Source organism: Phaseolus vulgaris, chromosome 2 (assembly GCF_051622355.1).
Source record: "Phaseolus vulgaris cultivar YP4 chromosome 2, ASM5162235v1, whole genome shotgun sequence".
NCBI lineage: Eukaryota > Viridiplantae > Streptophyta > Magnoliopsida > Fabales > Fabaceae > Phaseolus > Phaseolus vulgaris.
This window is the reverse complement of record NC_143499.1, coordinates 34,948,456-34,975,502: the sequence shown is the minus strand read 5'-3', so window position 1 is coordinate 34,975,502 and position 27,047 is coordinate 34,948,456. Positions and strand designations below refer to the sequence as shown.

Below are 27,047 nucleotides of genomic sequence, written 5' to 3'. Positions count from 1 at the left end.
TGGACAAGGTAATGATGTTGAATGAGCTTAGGAAAGAACTAGCAAAATTGAGGAAGACAAGCGCAATGTGTTGAGGAGTAAAACATTTCTCATCCTTTAGACACTAAGCATAAACCAGAAAGACCTAGATGCTCACGAGTGGTACAATCCTCCCCTCAATATACACAAAGAATGAAAGCTCACAACAAACAATCAACACATGTAATGGATCCATCTACCACATCTCTGCTCATATTCATTAATTAACAATAGGAGGATCTTGATGACACCCTTTTTCACGACGGGATCAGGGAAATCCCGTTCCACCAAGCTGGAAAAGTATCGATCACAATTAACTGGTATGACGAGTCCAAAATGAGCACATTGACATTTATGTCACACAAATCGGCTTTTACACTACAAATAATGTCATATTATGTCGACTCTTTCAAACTTCACTCAAAGGTGACGCTTGAGTTGGTTTATGCGACTCCTTGCATATTCCATTGATTATTTCAATACGTTGTTCCGAAGTTCCACATGCAATTTGCCACAAGTCGAGCCCATCACTTCATATCTACCGTATTGGTTAACATCCGACTGGAGAAGGTAGAGTAGTTACAGATATTCATAGAATGTGTTCCTAATAGGAAGATGAGACCTAGAGAACTATTGACTGGCTTCGTCTTCCTCTTTCTTGTCGGGCAGTTAACTCACACTTCAATTTATTCCTTCAGCCTTTGTGTTACCTTCCTGGATGTCGGTTGCTTGATCACTCGATCTCCTGAGGAATGTCGAATGGGAGTACTTGTAGAAGGCACTCCGACGCCCAAGTCAGTAAAGAGTACTCGACACTGATTTGTCAGAGTATATTTAGTAATGACGTACCTTGTTCTTGGAATATGCGCTATTTATATTATTTTAATGGGCTTATCTTATTAGGCCAGATTACTGAATTGGATCGTACTTAGGGGCGTATTACCTAGTCCTTAATGGTGGTTTAGCTTTGCTGACCTTGATTTGAGCGTTAATGGGTTAGATGTGTCGGTCGACCCGCACAGACGTGTGGGAGCCGGTCAGCTCGGTCATGGGAGCCGAGTTATGGTATTAATCATTCGGTCCATATCAGTACACTTGCCCCAGGCTTGAGGATGAATGTATCTGAATAGTCTTTTAAATGTTGACCATCGATCGGTCTTCTAGGTTTAGTGACTGTTGAACTTTCCAAGGTATGACATGACCTTAGGCGACGCGATGTGACCCGCATTGATGAGGGGTTTTTTGGATGCAAAGCGTTGTGAGCCATTGAATCTGGGAGACCTAACGGTTGAAATCGTTGCGACATTTCGTCTTCTGAGGTCCTTGGAGCTTATAAATAGTGGTCCCAACAGTGTCGAGACACTATGCTACTTCTGTGTTGTTTGCTCTCAGATCCAAGTATTCTCTCATCCTCCTGGTGTATCTCGGTTTCAGCTTTTCTTTAAGGTTAGTGATGTCTTCCCTGTCTCGGCCAACTTCTTCGACTTTTGCTCCCCTTCTCCCCTTCCCGTGCGTCCTTCTTCTTCGTCCTCGTCTTCTTTGTCTTCGTCCTCTGGGTCTTCTACAACCGACTATCTATCAGTCGGTGTGGCTGACGTGCCGCATCAGGTAGAGGTTGTTAGGGGGGATGACCCGAATAAAGTTGTTGATCAGTTGAACTCCCCCCAGCAAGCCACCTCTCGAGCGAGTATGGTTGGGTTGATCCTAAGGTAGTTGGGATCTCTTCCGTCTTCTCAACTAAGGCTTCTGTTTCCAAATTTTTGGACAGATTCCCGTTTTGAAGGCAAGCCTGCATTCCAGTTTCTTTAGCGTTGAGCCTTGCCTGTCGACCAAGAGCGTCTGTATGGGTCGACCAGGTACCGGTCCTCCCTTCTTCTACATGTACTCCTGTTTCTTTTCGAACTTACATGTTTCTCTCCCTTTTGACAATTTCACAATGGATGTCCTTTAGACGCTCAATGTGGCGCCTACACAGCTTCACCCAAACACCTAGGCGTCCATTCAGGCCTTTCGCCTGTTATGTGACACCTCGCGTCTTCATCTTTCTCCTTCTTCTTTTCTAAGTTATTATACGTCTCACCCGGCCAATATCATTATGTGACATTCACTAATCGGTTGGTCGAGTTGTGTAATCTTCAACTCCTTTGCCACCTCTTATAAAAAGTTTAAAGAGAGGTTTCTCAAGGTCTATATTCGGCCGGAGGATGACCTATTTTTTTGTTGAGACCGATCAGTCGAGGTTTCCCCACTACTGGACCAACAAACCCCGCAACTTTAAGGAATGGCCTCGCCCGGCCGGAGGTGACGAGGAGTTAGAGGTTCTCTCGCCCTTCGATGCACTCCCGAGGAAGCTTCCTACGAGGAAGTTGATCGGCACATATACAGATTCTTCGCGTTGGGCGGCCATTGAGGGTACAATTATTTCTTTTGCTTTCGGTCGGTTTATTAACCGTTGATTAACACTTGGTTCTTTTTTGCAGAAATCATGGATCAAGAGTGCCTCCTAGCTGGCGGTGTACTAGACGCCTTCAGGGAGAGGGCCGCCCAGAGGAAGGGTCGGCCAAGCATTGAAGCACTAGGTGCTTCCAAGGGCTCAGGGGCCCGAACGGGCAAAGGGTCGGTCGACCCTTCCAACAAGTCTAAGAAATGCCAAGGGATGGGAGCAAAATTGCCACCACTACCTGGTCCCCTGGGTCTCTACCGACACCGCCACCTCGTCGAGAGCCGATTGACGTCAACTCTTCACTGCCAAGCGAAGCTGAGAAGGCAGTCGCCCCTCCCGAGACTGGCCGCTCGATGGAGGTTTCCATATCACCCCTAGGATTCCATGTTTCCATCTAATTAAAAGTATATGTGATGCAATCCTAACTTGTTTTGGTTTCTTCTTTGTTGTAGTTTTGTATGTTGCGGAAGAATGAACTTGAAAGTGACGTCAATGACTGAATTGAAGTGTGGAGAAGATGAAATGAAGAGGAAAGGTAGAGGCTTAGAAGATGTGTGGCCAACTTCTAAGAAGATTCAAGCAAAACACTAATAGAAGTGCAAACTTGAAAGTGAGAATTTGAAGACAAATGAGCTAGCAACTTGGGCAACATTTCATTATCAATTCAAATCTGATTTACAAGGGGGTTAACACTTGTATTTATAATGCTATGAGCAACCAAGGTGCAAACTTTAACCCTAAAAACTCTCCAAATGGTATAGAATTTTGGGTCTAAAGTTTAGAGTTTAGGGTCCAAGGAGACCCAATTGTAACTCTAGTTATGTGACCACAAATCTAGCGAAATGCAGTAACTCCGTGCTTAATGAAGCTCGTTTCTTGTCGATTTTCGCTTTGCAAAAGGAAACTTTCGAAAAAACAAAAACATGGTTTGTTGAGCAAGCCTTCAAAATAGACATCATGTTACGCGCAAGTCATTATTATCTAGAATCACAACCTTATTTAGAAAAAATCAACAAGATTTGGCTATGTTTTTTGTGGAAAGGTTTAATGCAGAAAATTATGAATTTGATGTCCAAGAATTAGCCACCCCTAATATGGTCGACAACCTCAGCCATATACAGTTAGATTAAATGATTGGTGGTGTGATTGTGGCCACTTCCAAACTCTTCGACTTCTCTATCGTCACGTTATTGTCGTTTGTTACTCTTATCATTTGCAAATGACGACATTCATTGATTTAGTACACTCGATTAGAAAAACATATCAAGTTGAATTTCATCCCGTTCGAAACGAAAATTATTGGTCTACTTATACCAAGCCAAATTTCATACCTGACCCCCACATGCGAAGTAAAAATTCGAGACAACTAATTACAACTCGTTTGCATAATGAAATGGACCAACCAATTCAAAACAAGCCAACAAAAGTTCTTATTGTCACAATAAAGGTCGCAACAAAGGAAATTGTCAATTTAAAGTAGAATTATAATGTTGTTTTCATCAATTATTTAACATCATCTACTTTTAATGACTTATATTCAATAATTTAATTTATTTTTTAATACATTTATTTTAGCATAAATATATATATATATATTATTCTTTTACATATTTTATAATGTATATTTTCATATATTATATAATCTAAAAATTTATACATAAATCATATCTTGAATTTTTAATTTTAACAATATTTAAAAAATAATCAATATTTTTAATTTATCAACCCAAATAATTTTTAATCCAAATTATTTAAAATTATTGTAAAAAAATTTATTTTAATTTTTCAACTTCATATATCATTTTTTTAAATAAAAAAAATTAAATGTTGGTATTATTTATAAAAATAACTTTTTTAACTATATATTTTATTTTGGAAAATATTAATTATTATTTATTTTAAAAGAAAATTTTCAACTGAACTTAATAACTTTAATTTACATAAAATATATTGTCAATGTAATATCCAATATTTTTAGAAATAATTTAAACTAAAATTCTCAATTCAATTAACAAATTTAATTAAAAAAATACAAACTAATATTAACACTTTTAACTGAAAAAATATCTATTTTGATATATTTTGCATTTATTCATTTATATAATATTCAAAGTGAATTGCGCATAAATTTTCCATAAAATGCCCTACACGCAGAAGGACTGCACCGAACAGCACCGGTTCACAAAAGAGAGCCACGCAGTACACTCACAATGACAGCACCGCTCCACAAAAGAAAACCACGCAATTTCACACCAAGACGAAACGGGAACAATCAGAACGAAAAACACCGCCTAACTGCTTTCGGCTTCTTTCGTTCATAAATCTTACAAATCTATACTAATATTAAGAATAACACCTTTTCTTACACTACTATTCAATCTTCCACATAGTTTCTTTATAGATGTTGAGATGTTGAATTCTACATATATTTTTAGACAAGTTTTTCCATAAACATTTTTTTTAGAAAAATAATGTTATAAATTAAAATTTATTTATTTATATACAAGTTAAAATTAACCTATACCTAAAGAAAAATAAAAATAGAAAAAACAATGAAAATAATTTCAATTTTTCTACCAGCCTTCTTACTCAACTTCATTGTATTTTTTATTTCTTTCTTCTTTTCCGTTCAAATAAATCATTTTGTTTTTTTCTTTCTTATCTTCTTTCTACTTCATTGTATTTTATATTTCTCTCTTCTTTTCCATTCAAATAAATCATTTTGTTATAAATGGGATAGTGAGTAGGTGATAATAAGTTGGATATCAATTTTTCTATAATAAAGATAAATTAATTAAGTTTTAAATTACAATTGAATTGTAATGTTTAGATTACTATATTTTTAAGTAAAAAAAAAGTTAATCTAGTGATGAGCCTTTTGTCCAGTGAACAATAAATAATTACAAACGCAATCAAGAGGGGTAACTTGTTCAAAAATTAACCTTTAGAAAAATTATTTTTTAAAATTGTTGTTGATAAAGAGAGTAACTCAATACAACAATTAATATACCAAGAAATAAAAGAATTCAAGATAATATACCAGAAATAAAAACACACTAAATACCACTGCAAAGTTATCAATACAAATTAAAAAAAAAATCACTGAAATGTGACAAATTTAATTACTATGAAAAATGTATAGTGCAAAGTTATCAATGCAAATTAAAAAAGAAAAAAAAAATTATCACCTGAAATGTGAGAAGTTTACTTAATATGAAAAATGTATAGCATAATCATCTAAAGATCATCCCTTTATTAGATGAATCTTGACAACTTTTTTTTAATCAAAATGTAATATTTAATATTCAGAGAAAAAATTTCTTTAAAAACTCACCAAGTTCCTTTCAAAAAGTATTGAAAGGTGTTCTTTTAAGAAAATTTTGGAAATTTTTCTTTTTAAAGTACTTTAAAAGAGTTCTATTGTTACTAACTGTTATAATCTATTATTTCTTAATATAATTGATTATTATATCATTTATGTAACCCAAAAACTATTTTAAATAAATATAATATTAATAATAACAATTGTTTATTTGTGAAATTATACATAATTGAATTATTGCTTATAATAATTAGTTATTTTTTGAACTTGTGAAAATCGTTTTTTACCTGAATAATCAATTATTATTTTAGATATATGTTCATAAAGATTAAAAAAAAAAATTCAATTCAAATTTTCTTAAGATTATTTTAGAGATTAATTCATGATTTATATTTTAATCATACTAAGATAATGAGTAATTGAGAGAAATTATTAACAAGAGGTGAAAACATCATTAATTGTCATGATCTACTTAAACTTTGCAAAATCTTGATATTGAATTCTTCTCTATCAAAATTCTTCTAGTACACTTTAAGAATATATATATATATATATATATATATATATATATATATATATATATATATATACTCATTTCTTCTAGTACACTTTGAGAATGTGTGAAAGTAAATTTGAATCCAGAGGAATTTGTTATCTCCTCAAGAAAACACTAAAAGTTTATTTCAAATAATATGATGACAAATATACATAACAAACGGAATTGTTGGAAAATAATCATCATTATTATTTACGAAAAGTATGTATGATTATTTCACACCCATATACATGCTCAAATAATGAATTTTGTCCTCAGAATAGCACTATTGATGAGAGAAAAAAAAATCACAATTAACCCCCTTTTGATTTTATTTCTCGCAATTCGGCTGCCCCAACTACTTTTTTCAGGGCCGAAATTATCCAGACATTTTTAAATGATAGGTAATAATATTTATGTATTGTATATTAAATAAGGTGGTCAGAATATGATTACTCTTAATTAAATTAGTTGCACTGGAAACACATATGCACATATGAAAGAAGCTTTTGTAGTAGGATAGATTAATAGCCGTCGTGGCCGTACAAATTATTTATTACTTTGCTGATAAAAAATAACATTTTGCTGATAAAAAAACATTATTTAGTGACAGTGAAAGACATGCATAATAACATTTTTAACCTCCAAGAACGGCTCCAAACTGAATTTCTTGCTGCATAAATACCGATCACACCGTTGGGTGGCATCATATGCATCTTTAATTATGGCTTCAACACAGGTTAGTGTCTTTGGGAGCTCTCATTCTGTTCTTGGTGTGATGGAAGTGGCCAACAAACCAGAAATGGGAATACCAGAAATGTATATTCGCCCACAAGAACCTTCAATTCCATCACATGAAGCCACTTTCCCAACTATTCCTGTTTTTGACTTGAAAACCTTGCTTCATGAAAATTCCAGAGATGCTGAACTTCACCAGTTGTACACAGCATGCAAAGATTGGGGTTTCTTTCAGGTTTCTACTCGGTACCCTTAATTTCTAATGTAGAATTAGTGACTAGTTATTTACTTTTCCATTTGCAGTAATTAATATAATATATATCAGAACACTGTTTCTTTATTCAGGTGGTGAACCATGGTGTTAGCTCCCAACTGCTGGAGAAGCTGAATCTTGAGATTGAGAAATTCTTCCAGCTTCCCATTGAAGAGAAGAAGAAATATCATGTGAGACCAGGTGATGTTCAAGGTTACGGAACTGTGATTAGATGCAAAGATCAAAAGCTTGACTGGGGGGACAGATTCTACATGTTGATCAACCCTGTTGAGAGAAGAAAGCCATATCTTCTCCCTCAGCTCCCTGCATCATTCAGGTCTTCTAACCAAAATTACTCTTTCTTTCCTTATACACACTTCCTTACATTCTTTTGATAAAAAGTCAGAGTTTTATCTTAGTAGTTGACATGATGAATATAAACATAAAGAAGCTAAATATGGATGTATGTATATTAATTTTTGAAGGGAAACCTTGGAGTCATACTTCAGAGAATTGAGGAAGCTTGGTATGGAACTTCTTGGGTTGCTAGGAAAAGCCATAGGGATGGAGATGAAGGAAGTGGAAGAGTTTTTTGTTGATGGGATGCAGTCAGTGAGAATGACATATTATCCAGCATGTCCAAAACCAGAGGTAGTTGTAGGGCTGACCCCTCACTCTGATGCAACAGGCATAACCATCCTTCACCAGGTGAATGGAGTGGAGGGTCTGGAGATAAAGAAAAGTGGGGTTTGGATTCCTGTGATCTTTCTACCAGATGCTTTTGTAGTTAACGTTGGGGACATCATGGAGGTGTGTCATGCTTTTCTCCACCTTTTCATAATTTTTTCTTCATTTAATAATATAATCATGCACGAGGGCTATTGAACTTGGTCTTAGGTTAGGATATGCACTTTAGTTTTCTGCATCAAATTCACTATACTTTACAAAACTTTTTTTTCTTTAAATTGATAAAACAAAACTCAACATCACCACGTCAGGATTACGTACGAAAATGAATGAAAACGGTTTAAATTTTTATCAGAAAGACAAATGAGGTTTTTCTAAGCATATGGTGTAATTTGTTTACATATATTAGTTAAATGGGTAACTTTTTTATTTATTATGAATTTGGATTGTTGCTATGACTTCAATATAAAGAAAAAGTTGTGTTATAGATACACAATTTCAATTGAGAATATGGTTTATCTAAAAGTTACGTTATGTTGATATGATTTTAGTAAAAAAAAATAATAGAGCTGATAATAAAAATAGAACTAAAGTTGATAAGGTTAAAGATGACTTTGATTGAATTTTGAATAGAGGCATAATTAAAGTTGAGTTATGATAGCACGATTTCAATGTAAAAACTATACTATTGAAGTCATGTCATATATGGTGCAAGACTTCACTTGTATGAAAAAATGTTTATTATATTTTGCTTTTTTTTTTTTAAATAAAAAGTTTGATTATATTTTTCTTTAAAAGAAATGGAGAGCTAAATAGTTTTTTCGTCCATGTATTATAATATGAAATTGATTTTTGTTTTTGGTTCAAACTTTAGACCAGGTACTTGTAATATGAAAATTATTGAAATAGGTTTTTCTGTATATGAAATTGATTCAATTTGAGGTTTTACTTCATTAATCCATTGGAAGTAATTATAGAGCATCAATTTGCAATCAAAACAACAACGAATTTTGGAATAAAAAAATTAACAATCTTTGAAAAAAACTAACAATCATTTCAAAGGATCAATTCCAATCTTTTTCATATTATAGGTACATGTATGGTCTAAAATTTAGCCCAATGACGAAAACTAGTTTCGTGTAATAGGGACTAAAAACATATTTAACCCAAAATAGAAATAATTATAATTAAATTATTAATTTAAAATTTTTATAAAATTAAGAAAGATTTAATTACTTTTTAAATGAAAAATTAATTAAACTACTGAATTCATGTCATTCATGATGGAGAACTTGTATGAAAAAATATTTGTTTATATTTTGCTGATTTTCTTTTGAAAATAAAAAAAGTTTGTGTATATTTTTTTTTTTAAATGGAAAGTTAAATAGTTTTTTTTCCATGTACTATAACACGAAATTGGTTTTGTCCTAGGTTCAAACTTTAGACCATCCAGGTGCTTGTAGTATTGAAATGTTTGTTATAGATCCTTCTAAGGGTGGGCAAAAAATCCAAATTACAAAATTCAATCCATAATTATCCAAATCCATATTAGTTTTAATCCATTTAAATGGATTTATCTCAAATCCAAATTCATATTTTTGGATTTTATATCCAATCCATTTAATTGTATATGGATTAGATATAGATTGGATACATTTTTGGATTATCCAAATTGTATTTTGGGTTGGATTTTGACTTGACCCGATTCAGGTTGAGCCAAGACAATTTGGGCCTAGGTTGAGCAAAGTCGACCCAAGTCCATGTCAAGATGAGTCGTCCAGGCCCAAGTTGAATCGAGTCGGTATGGGCCTAAGTCGAGCCAAGTCATTCCCAGCCAAAGTCGAGCCAAGTCAACCCTGGGCCAAGTCGAGCTGAGTGGGCCACCAGGCCCATGTCGAGCCAAGTTGTCCTAGGCCCATGTCCAGTAGATTCGATCCCGACCCATGTCGAGACAAGTCGATCCATACCCATATGCAGTTGAGTTGACCCGAGCCAATGGTGACTCGAGTTGGTCCAGGCCCATACTGAGTTGAGTCGGCCCGGGTCCAATACTGAGCTGAGTCGGCTCAAACCCACATTGAGCCAAGTTGGCTCGGACCCATATTGAGTCGAGTCCATCCAGGCCAATGTCGAGCCAAGTCAAACCGGCCGATGTTGACCCGAGTTGGTCTGAGCCGATGCAAGTCGAGTTAGACCAAGCCCAAGTCGATCTGAGTCGCTCCGGGCCGATGTCAAGTCGAGTGGGTGCGAGCCAATTTCGGGTTGAGTCGGTGTGGGTCGACATCGACTTGAGTCGATCTGGAGTTGAGTCGATCTAGGCCCATGTCGAGTCGAGTCGAGTCTGTTCGGTCTGATATCGAGCCGAGAGTTCCCGAGCCGATGTTGAGCCATGCAGCCTGGACGATATTGAACCAAGAGAGCCCCGACCAATGTTGAACCGAGTCGGTCGGGGCCGATATCGAGTCGAATCCGTCCAAGCCCATGTCGAGTTGAGTCCTTTGGGTCCGATATTAAGTCGAGCGGGCCTGGGCCGATATCAAGACGGTCAGGCCAAGGCTGATGTCGATCCGAGCAAGCCAAGGCTGATATCGAGCAAGACGGGCCCAGGCTCGATGTCGAGCCAAGCAAGACCGGGTCGATGTTGAGCCGAGAAGGACCGGGCCGATGTTGAGCCGAGCGGGCTCGATCGATGTCGAGTCGAGTGGGCCCGGGTCGATGTCTAACTGAGCATGCCCGAGTTGATGTCATATCGAGCGGGCCCGGGCCGATGTCGAACCGAGCGGGCCCGGGCCGGTCGAGCCGAGCAGGCCCCAGTCGATGTCAATTCGAGCGGGTCCGGGTCGATGTCGAGATGAGCGAGCCCGGGTCGATGTCGAGCCGAGCGAGCTCGGGTCGATGTCGAGGCGAGCAGGCCCGGGCCAATGTCGAGCCGAGCAAGCCTCGGTCGATGTTGAGTCGAGCGGGCCCGTGCCGATGTCGAGTCGTCCAGACCAATCGAGTCAAGCAGGCCCAGGCCGATGTCAAGTCGAGCGGGCCTGGGTCGATGTTGAGACGAGTGGGCCTGGGTCAATGTCGAGCCAAGTCAATCTAGAACGATGTCGAGTCGAGTCCGCTCGGGCCCATCTCATGCCAAATAAGTTTGGGTTGATGTCGAGCCGAGTCAGGTTGATCCGATGTGGTGCCGAGTCGGCCTGGGTAGATATCGAGCTGAGTCGGTTAGGGCCGATGTCGAGCCGAGTCGGCCTAGGCCCATGTCGAGTAGATTCGATCTTGGACAATGTCAAACCATGTCGGTTTGGGCCGATGTCGAGTGGAGTCGACTCGGGCTAATGTCGAGCGGAGTCGGCAGGGCCCATGTTGAGTCGAGTTGGCCTGTGACCATGTCGAACTAAGTCGGTCTGATGTCGAGCCGAGTTGGTTCATGTCCAGGTTGAGTCGGCTTAGGCCCAATTCGAGTCAAGTTAGTCTATGTCCATATCAAAATGGATTTAATATAATTGACAAAGTGAATTTAATTTAATTAACAAAGTGAATTTAATCTAGATTTAATCCACTTTAAATGTATTTAAACAAAATCCAAATAAATTTGATCTAGTTAAAATGGATATGGATTTTAAATCCAATCCATTTGTTTGGATTTGGATTGGATCTATCCATGACCGCCCCTAGATCCTTCTATATATGAAATTGATTCAATTTGAGGTTTTACTCCATCAATCCATTAGAAATAATCAAGGTTATCAGACTCGAAAGTCTACTCAGACTCATGGGAGGCCTATAAACCCAACTCATAAACTTGTAAGAGTCTACTTCACATAAAAAAATTTAACAAAAAAAATAATTCATGATAGCAAATCCATAATATTGAAATAAACAAGTTCATACACCAACAAAATAACAACACAAATGTTATCATGTTTAAAACTCTCATTCATTTAATCCTCTAAGGAAATCATCTCCAAGATATTCATGATCATCTCCATCATCATCTTCATCACCATCTTCATCGTCATCTTCATCACCATCAACATCATCATCAAAAACTATATTATCAAAATCAGTTGCATCTAGAATTGAATCATTTAAACGTGTTCCTCCAGCTAAGTCAACATTCACACCATCATCTTCAACTTGAGTTTGCTCAACCTCAACAACATTATCTCCTTCTTCAATTATCCTTTCGTTATCGTACTCAATGTCATCAAATGGGATAGCAACAGATTTCCAAATTTGTTTGTTTCTCAACTTCGAGTTATATATTACATAAACCAAGTCATTCGTTTTTGTTTTTATTTTTGCAAATGGTTTCTTCTTTTTATATCAACCTATAATTAATTAAATATGAAGTTTTTGTCAATATATAAATCAAATCAAGAAAAACCTTAAATAACTTCAAGAACTTGAATTACCATTTCAAATGAGTTCCAATTACGCTCACACCCTGAAGAACTACAAGTTAAACTCAAAACTCGAATAGCAAACCTCTTAAGTTCTAGAGTTATATCCCCTAACATCTCCCTCCATTGTCCAAGGAACATAACTTTCCTACACGCCTTTGCATCTTCCATAGAAAAGGTTCCTCTACCAAAGTGAAAATCAGTAAGTTGTAAATTATTTTTTGTCCTTTATGCAACATCGTTAACCAATCTTCTCATGCATATGTACAACCCCTCTTTCACTTCAACATCATCATTTCTAAAGTTTGGTTCATAGTGTAATTGGGGATTTAAGTAATAGGCAGATGCATGCAAAGGCCTGTAAATTTGATTATTCCACCTCTGATCAATGATTTTTCAAACAGGTTCATAACTACGTGTCAATTATGTTATATTAGAAATAATTACACAAATAAATAAGCATTTAAATTTAAAATGGAAGAATTTTAGAAATGTTACCTTTTCTTGATATTATCACCTCTCCTGTATATTTGATTCAGAGAGTAGCTTCAACACCATCAATAGATGTAGATATACTTTTAAACATCTTGTTAGTGCTACTTTCACTTTCTTCCTCACCATCCAAGGCTATTGAACTTTGTTTTCTTCATTGAGGCATTTTTAGCTTCTGAGACAACTTTCAACATTAAAACTTTGATTTCTTCTGGTATTGATACACAAGGTTCAAAGTCATATCTAGTTGCGGCAAGATGATGTTTGAATATGAAAATGCCTCCTTTAAATGTCTTTGAGCGATAATTACATTTCACTTTTTTCGTTTCCTGAAGCATCAATTTCATGCTTCCATCCAATATTTGTTCTATTTCTCGCAAAAGTCTTACTTCTAAGTGGTAGTGGAAATGCTGAATCTGAACCACTTTCAGACATCTTACAATCTGCCAAAAATCTTTAAAAAAATCCAATATGCCCAAAAATCCCCAATTTAAAAAAAAAAATCCCAATCTATCCAAAAATCTCCAATCTGCCAAAAATCTTAATCTACCCAAAAATCCTCAATTTGTCTAAAAATTCTCAAACCCAACCTAAAAATAACCCTAAACCCAATCAGCTAAAAAACTCCAACACAATATAAAAATCCCTAACCATTTACCAAATCTAACCTAATTTCCCAATCCTAAAACCTAAGTCCCACGACCCACAGTAGTTGCACATACCTGCGGTGCTTTGTGAGCGGCGCGGCGGCGAAGATGTGCGGTGCGACAAGGATGTGTAACGAGTGGTGCGGTGCAATGTGGATGCACGACAAGCGGCGTGGTGCGACAAGGATGCGCGGTGACAGACATGGTGCGATAAGGATGCTAGCGCGACAACGACAGTGAGGAAGATGGCACTGTGAACGTAAAGTATGGAAAGAAACCCTAAAATATAACATAATCTTAATGAAACACACCGTTTTGGGCTTTTTTTTCACAACTCGGAGATTCAGCCTCAAACTTGCGAGTTCACCGAATTTGACCGAATCTACTCCGGGTTTACTATAAAACGAGTTTACTCCTGAGTCGACTTGTGACTCATCAGAGAACCCTTAAACTCGTAAGGATTTACGAGTTAACCCTAGGGTTTGATAACCTTGAAAGTAGTTATAGTGGGCATCAATCTGCAATTAAAACAACAACGAATTTTGAAAAAAAAAACTAACAATCATTTCAAAGGATTAATTCGAATCATTTCCATACTATAGGTACATGTATGATTTAAAGTTTAGCCTAGTGACGAAAACCAGTTGCATGTCATAGAATAGGGACGAAAAACATATTTAACCCAAAATTAAAATAATTATAATTGAATTATTAATTTGAAATTTTTTTATAAAATTAAGAAAGATTTAGTTATTTTTTAAATGAAAAATTAATTAAAAAATGGTGTTAAAATCTTAAACATAAAACAAAAACTAAAAGACTAAAATATAAAAAAAAATGCCTAAAAAATACTAAAAAAATAAAAACTATTAGTTAATGGTTGATATTTTGAAATTTTGGTATCCCCAATCCAGTCCCCTTCGAGTATTAGCCATGACATTCTTTACCTCATTAGTTGTGACATTCCTTACCTTATTTCTAATAACTTTCATTTTTAACGCATCTCAATCTGAGTCCTCGTTAGAAAGGTATGACCATTTGAAGTTTTTTCTTACAAAGCTTTATAAAATTATTCTATTTTTTAAAAACAAAGAAAAATTATTTTAGAAAAATAAACAAAGTTGGAGTCATGTTCTGCATGCACGACTTTAATGTAAATTTCATACAATTGAATTATTGCATGAATAACACGACTTTAGTTATATTTTTACAATGTAATCATGTCATCATTACACGATTTTAATCAAATCTTAATTAAAAATTCAATTAAAGTCATTCATTGCTCGTATCTATTACTTTTACACTAAAAGTTTTATCACCTTGACACGACTTCCGACCATAGAACACATTTTGGACTGTAATTTTGTGCCTTTGTACGACTTCTTCATGTCCACAAAGCATAGCCCAAAATCATAATAAAAAAAAGTTATTCATTTATGTAATATACGTAACAAATTGCATCATATTCATAAAAAACCTATATATAAATAATTTATTATTAGTATAAATTTATTAAACTATGAATCAACTCAATATTTTATATAAAATTTTGTAATAAAGATTATTATGAAATAATAAGAATAAATTATATTTACTTAAAAATATAGATAAGTCTACGATATTTTAAAGATTTTGAAATAGTGTAGTGTGATTGCAATTAATTATGTTTTCAAAAGGTTTTTAATTTAACTTGTTTGATAAATAATATAACTGGTTTAGATTCATGTCCATTTGAAAGAAGTAAAATAAAGAAGGGAAGAGAGTAAAAAATAAGAATGATAAAGAAAAGAGAAATATGAAAAGAAATAAAAAAAAATATTCTTTCTCTTAACTCGTAAAATATTTTCTAAAGAACAGATAATAAAAATACAAAATATGTACTAATTAAAAAAAATTACTAAAAAATATTTCTAACACCAAATAGATCTCTCAAATAAAAAAAACAATATATAGAAATTAAAGTGTTACAGGATATAAAAATTGATTTAATATAATTTAAACTTTTCAAAAATATTTAACCAATTTTTTTATACAAAATAATATTGTAGGTTTACGCAATAAATCATTGTTTTGGGGAAAGGATATATTTTGTATTTCTACTATCTTTCTCCTTGCAACATGTAAATTTATTGTTATTTTGATTTTTTTTAAATATGAAATTATTAATTATTTTAAAACTTTGTATGCTTATTTTATTTTCCTTTCAAACATTAGCTTTAATTACTTTTCATTTAATCATTTTTTTTTCAAATTTTTACTAATTATATTAAATTAAGTCCTTTCTATATTTGAAAAGACACTCCTTTCCCCCTAAATCCAAGCTATTATTTGTCTTATTTATTTAAATAAATTTTGCATTTTTTTGTTTGTTTTTATTTATACTTTAGGATCTTGCTTAAATTTAAAAATGTGCAATATACATAATATTAACTGCGTTTGATCTACTCTAAATGATATTAAGTTGAGAAGAACTATCAAGGATGATAAAGTTTACTTATCAAAATTTAACGTGTATTCTTGAAATTGAAATTGGAATCACAAGACCACTTACTTGAACAGAAAGAAAGTGAAGGTTGAGAAAAGTTTAAAATTTAAACTATAAGAAAAGTAGAAAGGAAAAAAAATATTAGAAGTGGATTTTTATTTTTATTTTCGTTAACGTTCCTCCAACTAAATAAAAGAAAGGATATTTTTTACCATGTTCTCTTTGCACTTCATTTTATTTTCTCTTTTCATCCATTTCATAGGGATTATGATAAAAAATAATGAATACAAAATAAAATAAAAAGGTAACTTTTTGAAAGGAAAATTGAATACTTCAAAATAAAAAGAAATGCAAAATCATTTAAACTAAATTATTTTAATTTATCTTAAATTAAAAATTTATTTATTATAGAATGAATATTGGATCTAAAAGAAATAAATAAAAAAGGATGATTGAAAAATAAGGATGAGAAAAATTAGTGAAACAAAAATGTATAATAAAGTTAATTTAGAGGTATGTGATTTAGAGAACTGAATAAAAATAATAAAAAAGAGATCAATGAAAAAAATAGATATTTTTTATAGGTTAAACCATTGTAATTGATTCAATTTGTGTTTAGTACCTTAAAATAGCAAAGTTTAGAGAGTTAGAATAAATAAAATCATTTTGTAAAATTTCACTGAAGCTTCTCATTTGTTTCTATATATCTAAAGAGTGTGATGGTATTTCTTTTTACTTATTTCTTCTCTCACCGATTTTGATAACCATTTGTCAGCTTCTAAACAAATAAACAAAGTATGAGAGAAAGTCAAATCAATGTAAATGATAGAATCTCCTTATCTACAAAACTGAAGCTTTGGGTGATCTTGCAGATTCTAAGTAATGGGGCCTATACCAGCATAGAGCACAGGGCTGCAGTGAACAAAGAGAAGGAGAGAATTTCTATTGCCATGTTCTTCAGCCCCAAATTTGAGGCAGAGATTGGGCCTGTCAAAAGCTTGTTAAATTCTGAAAACCCGCCCTTGTTCAAAAGCATGTTGATGGAAGATCACTTCAAACACTTTTTCTCTCGCAATCTTAATGGGAAGACCCACTTGGAGAAAATGAGGGTTAAAACTCTTGACTTGCTGAAAGATTCAACTTAACTATCTCATTATCCATCTCAGCATCTTCTTGTATACATTTTATTTTATCAATCATAAACTCAAATACTGCACCTTTCTACAGTGAAAGTTGATATATATAATTATTCCAATGATACACTCTGGTACACTCTGATAAAATGACCATTCATTAATTTACCAATGATTATCAAGATAGAAACATCAAGTCACCGGATATAATTTAGCACATCGTAGACAGCGAGTCAAGAATTTAAGTGGCTTCAAAGTCAAAGAAAGAAAACAATATAATGAAACCTATATAATTATTCCTTGCTATTTTAAACAGATGATCTTTTTATTGTTTACCTACCTTCTGGTTCCTCGTATCCCTCTTTTCCCATTAACTTTGTTTCCTAATTGGCAGTTAAACTTTTCGCTATAAATTGAAAGTAGTCATAATAATTTTTGCATTTGTAATTTTGTATAATTGTTTTCCATAGTGGGACTCTGAACTACGAATAGCCCCATATAATTGTTCAATCAAGCAATAGATCGGGACTGAAATAGCATGCCTCATACAAGCAATCTTTCAGATACATGAGACCCAAAGTGTACTCACCAAGTCACCTCAAGAGCTTCAGAATGTTATTAAGTGGAGTACTGCCCTGCCCAGCCTCCTTAACTGCAGTTCATGCAATAACCATGAGAAAACAACAAACAAAGGGAATAACACAAATTCCACGCATCTCTTTGTTTGTAAGAGAAATCTGCATACTAAAATTTTCAAAGTCACAATTCACCTATTTGCTTGCCTTCACTAGAAAGTTTGTGATGAAATTATCTTTAAAACTTGATCAAACTCAAAAACAGGATAAAATGCCAAAAAAAACATGAAAGCATACTACAGAACTACAGTAAGAAAAAGACTTACCACTATGTGAAAAAAAATCAGGTTCTTTCTCAATATCATCTGCTATTAGAAATAACCCTCAAACATGTTCAGTCATTAATATATTCTACCATATGTCTCTACATGTACAGTTACCATTCACAAATCTATGGTATCTGTTGACATCCCTCACAATAATTTCCCTTTCCAAAACTCTTGTCATATACTTAAAAGCCACATGGCAATCCTTACAAATCCTCAAATTCTTCACAATCCTTAACGGCTTCCCTGGTAGTGCAGATCCACACAACATCCCAAACGCAACAGCCAACTTCTCACTGTGATACCATAGAGCCTCCTTTCTCTTTTCCTCCCGAACATTATGCAAGACCTCATCCCAAACAGGAACATACCCTAGTTTTTCAATATCCCCCATAAGCTCTGCCAACTTCTGATAAATTTCCTTGGACCTCTCATGCTTCCAATCCCCCGCCACAAACACATGAACTTCTCCCTGCACTTCAATCCAACTTCTCCCTACTTTTTTCTTCACCCTCCTATCCTTTATCATCTTCCTCAATTCTGCAACATCATCCCACCTCCCCACACTCGATAACACGTTAGAAAGAACAACATAAGCAAAATCATCATGCGGCTCTAGCTCCAACACCCTCTTCGCCATATACCAAGCTCTGTCGGCCTCACCAAGATTCGCACAAGCCCATAGCAGAGCTCGCCAAACTGCAGCATCCGGCTCAAACGGCATATTCAATACAATCCTCTCAGCACGCTCAAATTCTCCCATACGCGCTATTGCACCCACCAAACATGTACAATGCTCCAAACTCGGGTCCAAACCATAATCCACAATCATCCTCGTAAACCATTGATCAATCTGCCGAAACATCCCAGCATTACACAAAGCAGTCAGGATCGCCAAAAAGCTATACTCATCAGGCACAAGTCCACAACCTTTCATAGACTCAAACAGTTCAGAAGCAGATTCATAATCCCCTTGCTGTGCATAACCAGCCATCATTGCATTCCACACTACAATATTCATATCAGATAAACTGTCCTCAAAAACCCTCCTCGCATCGTTAACAACACCTGCTTTGCCATACCCATTAACGAGAGCACTACCCACCACCACATCGGTATCAAACCCCACAATAATTACATGTGCATGCATCATTTTACACTGCTCCAACGCAGCAAGCTGAGCCGCAGCGCGTAAACCCCCGGAAACGCAGTGAACAGTGGACGCCAAACCCCGACGAGTCATGTCTGTAAAGGCGGATAAAGCGTCCAGAGAGCGGGAATTCTGAGCAAGAGCAACGACCAAGGCGGAACAACAGACATTGTCCGGGTGGGGAATATCGGCAAACACTTTGCGGGCATTGAGGGGCATGCGGAACTTGGCGTAGAGGGAGAGGAGGGAGGAGGCGGTGAAGGGATGGCGGGCGAGGGCGAGTTTGAGGGCGAGGCAGTGGAGCGAGAGGGCGAAGGAGAGGGCGGAGACAGCGGCACAGGATTCGAAGAGGGAGGCGAGGGTGCGGTGGTTGGGGAGAGTGGGGTAGCGGAGCATGGCGAGGAAGTGGCGGAGGGAGAGGAGGGTGTTGGAGTGGCCGGAAATGAGAGCGGTCCATGAAACAACGTTGGGAGGATTAGGGAGATGATGGAAGAGGGAAAGGGCGTAGGAAGAGACGTTGGATTTGGAGTAGTGGGTTATCAGATTGTTCCACACTGCACGGTCTTTGCTCTCCGTTCTTATGGCTCGAGCGTGCCTGGCACGGGGATCCATCCACCATCTTCCTCCTTCTTTCTCCTTTTCATCACACCACACCATTCTTCCTACCACAACACCCACTCACTCTCTCTTTCATCTACATTTCTCACAACACTTTCCATTTCAACAACCATTGTAACATCTCTATTGCCTCAATCTCAGGTTTAATCACTTGGAACCTCATCTCACCTTTCAATAATTCAAATTCCCTCACTACAAATAGGTTTACGCAGTTAAAACATGCCTTAAAAGTTTATTCCTTATTTTGAATGCTCCAAATTTCAACTCATTATGGCATAATAATATGAACATCAACCAAGTGAGGACCGGTGATACCGTGATACAGGGTTACTTAAAAGGGTGGGCAGATTAAGTGTTTCCTTGTTCAATTCCCACTTTGGCAAAAAAAAAAAAAATTTATTTTTTGCTGAGTGAAAATTAGTGTTGTAATTTTTGTTGTTGATTGGTTGTGGATGTTCGGGGTTTTTTGCACTGACTTTGAATTGCTAATTGAGAAAATGTCTAGAAGCTTTGATGTTTGCGATATATAACAAATAGAATGTTGTTTCCAAGGTTCACACTCAACTCAAGGGATATAAAAATAGAAGCACTCTTATTCTAAGAGATAACTTCACATTCATGAATGACTTATAAGTAAGAATTATGTTTTACTAAACCATCTAGAAAATTATTTATGTAAGCACCCATAAGCTCTTATGGAATAAATGAATATGTAAGTGTATGCACATTAAGCGATTTTGTCATTGTCTATTTATTGTCAATTTGTCAATTGACAAACATCTATTTATAGGCACCACAAAAAGTTTTGTTATGGCCCACTACTTTTGCATTGTCCTTTGTATTAGAGTTTTCCATTAGAGATGTTTGACTCTCTGTATTTCCTTGTTATACTCCTTTGTGGAGGAAAAAGATAAGTTTTATCGAAGCAACTATTTTATTTGTATTGAATGCACTACAATGAGCATATATCACTAAAAAGGTAGGTAAAGGTAGGTTTCGTGTGTGTCATGGTCTATTTTGAAAGTTGTGAGAATGCTCTTTTAAGGGTATACAATCTTCTAAGTGTTCAATGTTGTATTAGAGTCATTTGTTGATATCATGGTCACCTAACTCTTCATGCATCTATTGCTTCTTCACAAGTAAGAATTTACTAAGTCGTCTTTTAAGAGATAATTTCACATACATCAAGAATCTACTAGTAAGAACTCTCTTTTACTACGTCGTTTAGAAGACAATTTATCTAATCACTTAGAAGCTTTGAAAAAATGTGTAAGTATATGCATGTTAAGAAGTTATGTAATTCCCTTTTCATCATCAATTCTTTTATGTGCTTGGAGAATTTTTATTTCTAGTAATCACAAAAAGATTTATTTTAACCCTTGTGTTAGAACTTCCTATGTTTGATTTTATACTTACACTTCACTTTATACTTCTTTATTAAGGAAAATGACAAGTTTTATCTAAGTAATTATGTTGCATGTATTGTTCTCACTAAAATAAGCATAAATCGCTCAAGGGTAGGTTGTGAGTGTCAAGATCTTCTTTGAATGTTATGATAGTGTTCTTTAAGAGTGCATTATCTTCTAGGTGTTTAATGTTGTATTGGAGTTGTACATCAATATCAAGGTCTTGTAATTATTCATGCATCCCTCCTCTCTTCTTTACAAGTAAGAATTTCTTAAGTCATCTTCTAAAAGATAACTTCATGTGAAAGATTTACAAGTAAAATATCTCATTCACTAAGTTATCTTAAATATTATTTATCTACACTAAAAATATTTGAAAAATTGAAAGAATATGAAAGTGTATGCATGTTAAGCAAATTTTCATTGTCTAATTTTCGTTAATTAATCAATTATTTAATGTGCATGACGAGCTTTTATTTATAAGTATCACAAAAAAAATTGTTGCGACCTAATACTTTTGCATTGTCCTTTGTGTCAAAATTTTCCATCAGAGATGTTTACTTTATGATAACAATTTTTTTATTTTACTCATTTGTTGAGATAAAGACAAGTTTTATCTAAGCTTCTAAATTGTCAATAATGAAGAACTTCTATGTATAGGCATCATAAAAAGATTTGTTGTGACCTAATGTCTTTGCATTGCTCTTTATGTCAAAGTTTTCATGAGAGATTTACTTTATATTAATACTTCACTATTATACTCCTTTGTTGTGAAAAAAAATACAAGTTTTAGCTAAGCATCTATGCGATCATATTGAAATAAACACATAGATTATGCATATGTTAGGATCTAGTTTTAAAGTTGTGACGTTGTTCTTTAAGGTAGACAATCTTTAAGTTATTTAATGTTGCTTTAGAGTCATTTGTTCATATAAATCATCTAACTTTATAGATTTGTCACTTTTTCATAAGCAAAATTGACTAAGTCATCTTCTAATTGTTTTTTCTAAGTCTAGAAGAAGATTTATCTAATAACTCATAAACTTTGAAAGAATATGCAAGTTTAAACAGTTTTTCCGTCATATCTCAATTGTCAATTCATCAACTTTTCATAAGCGTAACAAGCTTCTATTTATATGTGTAAAAAAAAAATTTGTGACCCAATATTTCCAAATTATTTTTTTGTCAAATCTTTTTATTAGAAATGTTTAACTTTAAGATGTACTTTACTTTTATATTATTTTGTTAAGGAAAAAATTAAACTTTATTTAAATAGCTATATTTTTTATTGTTACCACACTAAAATACACTAAAATGAGCATACATATTATTTTGTTAAGGAAAAAATTAAACTTTATTTAAATAGCTATATTTTTTATTGTTACCACACTAAAATACACTAAAATGAGCATACATTACTTAAAAGATAGGTTAAGGTAGATTATTTATATGTCTAAAAACTACTTTTTAAAATTAAACAATCTTCTAGACATTTAATATTACTTTAAAATCATCACTTATTCATCTAACTCCTGAGATATTTGTCACTTATTCATAAATTATCTAATATTTAATTGTCTAGTCTTTCAAGCAAACAAAATATATATAGACCTCTTTTACTTTTTTTTAATGCACATAACAAACTAATTATGTATAGAAAGTTATATATATATATATATAAATATATAACTTTTTTATAACATTTTTATATTGTCATTATAGTATTTGTATATCTAATTATTTGTCATCTTCTTTTATTTTTGACACCCAAAAAAAAATATATTGAAATAATATTAATCACATTAAATGAAAATTATACATTGATAATATAAATAAAATACCTAATTATACATAACAAACTAATTATGTATAGAAAGTTATATATATATATATATATTTATATATATATATATATATTTATATATATATATAACTTTTTTATAACATTTTTATATTGTCATTATAGTATTTGTATATCTAATTATTTGTCATCTTCTTTTATTTTTGACACCCAAAAAAATATATATTGAAATAATATTAATCACATTAAATGAAAATTATACATTGATAATATAAATAAAATACCTAATTATATATTAATAATATTAATATGAAAATTAAAATTTTCAGTAATGATATCTAGGTCCATTATTAATCACTTTTTTAACTTTTATTTTTTTATCGAAAATTTTATTTAGAGTTTCTTCTACGAATTATATATTTTCTACTCTAAGTTACGTAGTAAAATATTTTAAAAATGAAATATTAAATGAAATTATAGATAATTAAAATAACTGATTAATTTAAAAAAAAATAGGAACTAAAATTACCTTTTTTGAAAATATTTTAAAATTGAAAAAAAACTAAATTACAAATTTTATAAAATATAGAAATCAAATCACAATCCTACTTTTATTAGATAAAGGGCCAATTTTGTTGGTTTAATTTAATACATCAGTAATAGGGCCTCCAAACAATGCAAAACAAATTCAAAAAAACAATATAGTTGTATAAAAAAAACATAAAAATTGTTACCATTTGTGAGTTTCCTACGTACTTCTCTTTCCTTGTCGCCGAGATTACCGTGGTGGTCGTGGTCGACCTCTTGCTGTCTGTCCCATTCCCAAAAGCCACCGCAATCGCACCCAACTTCGTCTCTTGATCTATTATCTCAAGGTAACCAACGTTGATCCCAAAATCTATTCTTATAACGAACATCTCGATTTCACTTCCTCGTTATTCTTATCGTTTTGGACCATTTTGTTAGATTTGTTAGTTAATCTTCGTAAGGAGTTTGATGCTTGTGTTGATGAGTATGTTATCTCGTTATTGTTCTTAGATTTGAAATTGCACGGTTCCTGGGTTGAAATAAATGGGGTGCTTGGGGTGTTTGTTAGGGTGCGATTGGTTCAGAATACTATATGCGACGGACGTTTTGCGTTTTGAGGTGTATTTTCGCACCCCTGTTTTCTATGAAAAGTTTTAGGTTCCAAAGCCATTTCTAAATTGACTGTTTCATTTTTTTTACTTCGTTTTTTGAGTATCTTTTTTCCTTGTGCTCCTTTTGGACTTTTAATTATTAAAGACGAGTTTCTTTAATGCAGTAATATTTTACTTTATAGAAAAATTAGTATCCATTTATTACTATAAATTGCTTATTTTGTAGCCATGATTAGTGCACTGTTCGAGCTTGATTACTATAAATTGCTTATTTTGTAGTCAATGCTTATGTGTTTCTTGAGCATGATAACAACAATTTCAAATATTTTATATGATGATTTTTGGAGCTTTTTGTCTTGATTCTGATTGATCCAGAAAGGAAAATTTGTTTGTGCAGCTGAGGAAGAGATGAATTGGATTCAGCGCAAGATCTACCTTTACAATGTGACTTTTGGGCTCTATATGTTGGATTGGTGGGAGCGTTGTACTTTCAGTATCCTTTATTACACTATCTTTTAAATGGATTTCAACTCTTTCGTTTTTCTTTTTCTTTGTTATTCTCCTGAAATGCAAATTTTTTATCACTTTTAGATACTTATGTGTTGGTTTTCTTTAAAATATGCAACTGGGATTCATCAATTGTTGGAAACTTGTGTTCCACGTACTTCTAAGGTAGTGTAAGCAATAGTGGTTTACGTATTTTGGTTAGAAAGACAACTGAAACTATGACCAAGAGTTAAGGGATTTCTTAAATTCATATGCTGTCATGTCTGCTATGGTACTGCTAGTTGGATTTCCTAAGCTTTTGCAGATATTTTGGTGATTGTATTAATGTGTTTCGTCCTTCGATATGCTACTCGGTTCTTCAAGAGGTAGTGCATCTCTTCCCTTCTCATCAATCTCTTAATTAGTGACATAAATTGCGTTTGGCCATTTCTTAACATGCAGGTTGTTTAGTGGAATATAATGATATATATACATACATAGTTTGTTATTAGCTCTGGTAATTGCACGAATTCTTGTTATTTTGGAATACATATCTCTGCAGAGAATACTTGACATGCAGGTAGCAAATAGCACACTATGGCATTTCAGTATTCATTAACATTTTTTTGAAAAGCAAAAACGCTTAACCAATATCGTCTTACTAAACTAATTCCTTCATTTGTCTCTATCAACCATACTACAGGCTATATGTTAAATTTTGGAAAAAGCATAGATGTATGTATAAGTTATAACACATTTACAAGTTTCTACAATGATCAGATGATAACCATTGGTCAAAAACTCAAACTAAGTTGACACCTTTCCACCAACTTCCTTCACTGCTATAGTTGTAAATTAGAGATCCAAGCCACAATAAGCAGAGCCCTTCCATGGGGAGATTATATGTTTATATCATTGGAATCCAATTGATGTAAATACTTTCTAGTGCAGTGCTGAAATATCCTATTATGAGAGCATATCTTAGCATCCAATCTGGCCCTATTACCAATTCTGAATATGCAATTAAATGTGGAATTACATGTTCACTCCCATTTACTGATTTAAAATATAATGCTCAAGGTCTTCAATTAATCTATTGATCAAGGAAAGCTACATATAGTGCAAATTGTGGTAGTTTCTTCAATGGCACTGTTTAGACCAGCATGGAAATTCAACCTTATTATTATAGCTCTCAATTGGTAGGGAATATCTGTGCATGTTGTGATTGATATTACTGTGTCAATCTGGCCTTTTCTCCCTGTCTAAACTTTATACTTTTTAATGTCAGGTATGTTTGCTAAGAAACAAATCCATTCTCACGTGAGGAAGCAAATGTAGATTGTTACTTGGTGGCAGTTTAAATTAGTTGCAGCGGTGTATTTGGTATAGCTGACTAGGGAATATCTTGATATAGCTTCACTTAGAATTTCTTAAAGCTTCTTTTCATGCCAACTATACACCGTCATGATTCTTATTTGAACATTTCTTTACTTATAAGCTTGTATGGATGCCGTTTGATATTCTTTACATTGTAATAATTATTATTGGAAATGTTCGTTTAGACTTTTGAATTGTGGAAACTGTGAACTGTTACGTGATACCCAACCAAAATAAAAAGTGGGAGTGTAATTAAAAATAACATCTTTAACATTTGGAGACAATGATTAAAGCATAGTAAGATCAAATTAGACCCAAGTTGGTCTATTGATTTAACTATGTTTAAGCTTTTTATATTTTCTAAGATGGATTTAATTTATATTTAGATTAAATATGTTTTTCTTTCTTCTACGTCAAACTGAAAAACCTCTAGTTTAAACTTGTTATAGTACAAGAAAAAAAAAACATGTTTAACCATTTTATATTTCTAATGAAATGAATCCAAGGATCTTCATATATTATTACTTTTTCTTCTTTAAAGGTTCTTCATTTTAAGAATGTACTCGGAATTTTTAACTTCTATCTTTAAAGGATGTTCAAATTGTAGCTGAATTTGAATTCGAACAGTTAAAAATAACGGAGATTTTATCATTAAAATCTACGATTACTCGTACAAACATTTATAAGTTTCTAACCATAATGCGTGCGTGTTCATATAGAAAAAAAGCAATTAAAGCTAATTCCAATGTTTAAACCCTCTTGATTAAAAAACTCACCACCAAGTAAGGTGTTTGACTCACGTATCTGATCGTCCTTCAATTTTTTGCTTGGTGTGAGCCAACCCACAACTCATTCTTCAATATACACTATCTTTTAATAAATTATTGATGTCTTAGAGTTCTAGGAAAATCATTTAGTTAAAGTAAAATCTAAATCATTTTACTTCCCTTGCATGATAAGTAATAAACACGCTGTGTTTATATTCCGATGGGTTACCAATACCAAAAGATACATATAAT

The 27,047-nt window shown here is 33.7% G+C and overlaps 3 protein-coding genes across 4 annotated transcripts; 2 read left to right on the top strand and 1 right to left on the bottom strand.

The window, feature by feature from the left end:
• The first annotated feature begins 6,955 nt into the window (after nt 1–6,955).
• LOC137811639 (oxoglutarate-dependent flavonoid 7-O-demethylase 1) lies at nt 6,956–17,280 on the top strand. The gene is made up of 4 exons (XM_068613442.2): nt 6,956–7,291; nt 7,402–7,646; nt 7,795–8,119; nt 16,890–17,280. The coding sequence occupies exons 1-4, from the start codon at nt 7,043–7,045 to the stop codon at nt 17,160–17,162; spliced, it is 1,092 nt and encodes a 363-aa protein (XP_068469543.1). The 5' UTR covers nt 6,956–7,042; the 3' UTR covers nt 17,163–17,280.
• Nucleotides 17,281–17,566: 286 nt separating this feature from the next.
• Nucleotides 17,567–20,318, bottom strand: LOC137811638 (pentatricopeptide repeat-containing protein At4g33170). The gene is made up of 2 exons (XM_068613441.2): nt 18,052–20,318; nt 17,567–17,802 (listed from the first exon to the last, which is right to left on the bottom strand). Exon 1 carries the CDS (start codon nt 19,856–19,858, stop codon nt 18,137–18,139), a length of 1,722 nt encoding a protein of 573 aa, XP_068469542.1. The 5' UTR covers nt 19,859–20,318; the 3' UTR covers nt 17,567–17,802; nt 18,052–18,136.
• Nucleotides 20,319–23,752: 3,434 nt separating this feature from the next.
• LOC137811635 (uncharacterized) lies at nt 23,753–26,212 on the top strand. 2 transcript variants are annotated; one of them, XM_068613438.2, is made up of 4 exons: nt 23,753–23,901; nt 24,563–24,658; nt 24,977–25,037; nt 25,940–26,212. In XM_068613438.2, exons 2-4 carry the CDS (start codon nt 24,574–24,576, stop codon nt 25,950–25,952), a joined length of 159 nt encoding a protein of 52 aa, XP_068469539.1. In that variant the 5' UTR covers nt 23,753–23,901; nt 24,563–24,573; the 3' UTR covers nt 25,953–26,212. The 2 variants fall into 2 exon arrangements, with proteins under 2 accessions (XP_068469539.1, XP_068469540.1); XM_068613439.2 differs by having other exon boundaries at nt 23,762–23,901; nt 24,545–24,658.
• Nucleotides 26,213–27,047: the final 835 nt, after the last annotated feature.

What these genes read in the sequence shown, in the direction of transcription:
- LOC137811639 (XM_068613442.2), top strand. Translation starts at nt 7,043, where the DNA reads ATGGCTTCAACACAGGTTAGTGTCTTTGGGAGCTCTCATTCTGTTCTT. An exon ending in AAGATTGGGGTTTCTTTCAG is followed by an intron (nt 7,292 to 7,401) that starts GTTTCTACTCGG and finishes TTCTTTATTCAG; the next exon opens with GTGGTGAACCATGGTGTTAG. An exon ending in CAGCTCCCTGCATCATTCAG is followed by an intron (nt 7,647 to 7,794) that starts GTCTTCTAACCA and finishes TAATTTTTGAAG; the next exon opens with GGAAACCTTGGAGTCATACT.
- LOC137811638 (XM_068613441.2), bottom strand. Translation starts at nt 19,858, where the DNA reads ATGGTGTGGTGTGATGAAAAGGAGAAAGAAGGAGGAAGATGGTGGATG.
- LOC137811635 (XM_068613438.2), top strand. Translation starts at nt 24,574, where the DNA reads ATGAATTGGATTCAGCGCAAGATCTACCTTTACAATGTGACTTTTGGG. An exon ending in GTGGGAGCGTTGTACTTTCA is followed by an intron (nt 24,659 to 24,976) that starts GTATCCTTTATT and finishes AAGCTTTTGCAG; the next exon opens with ATATTTTGGTGATTGTATTA.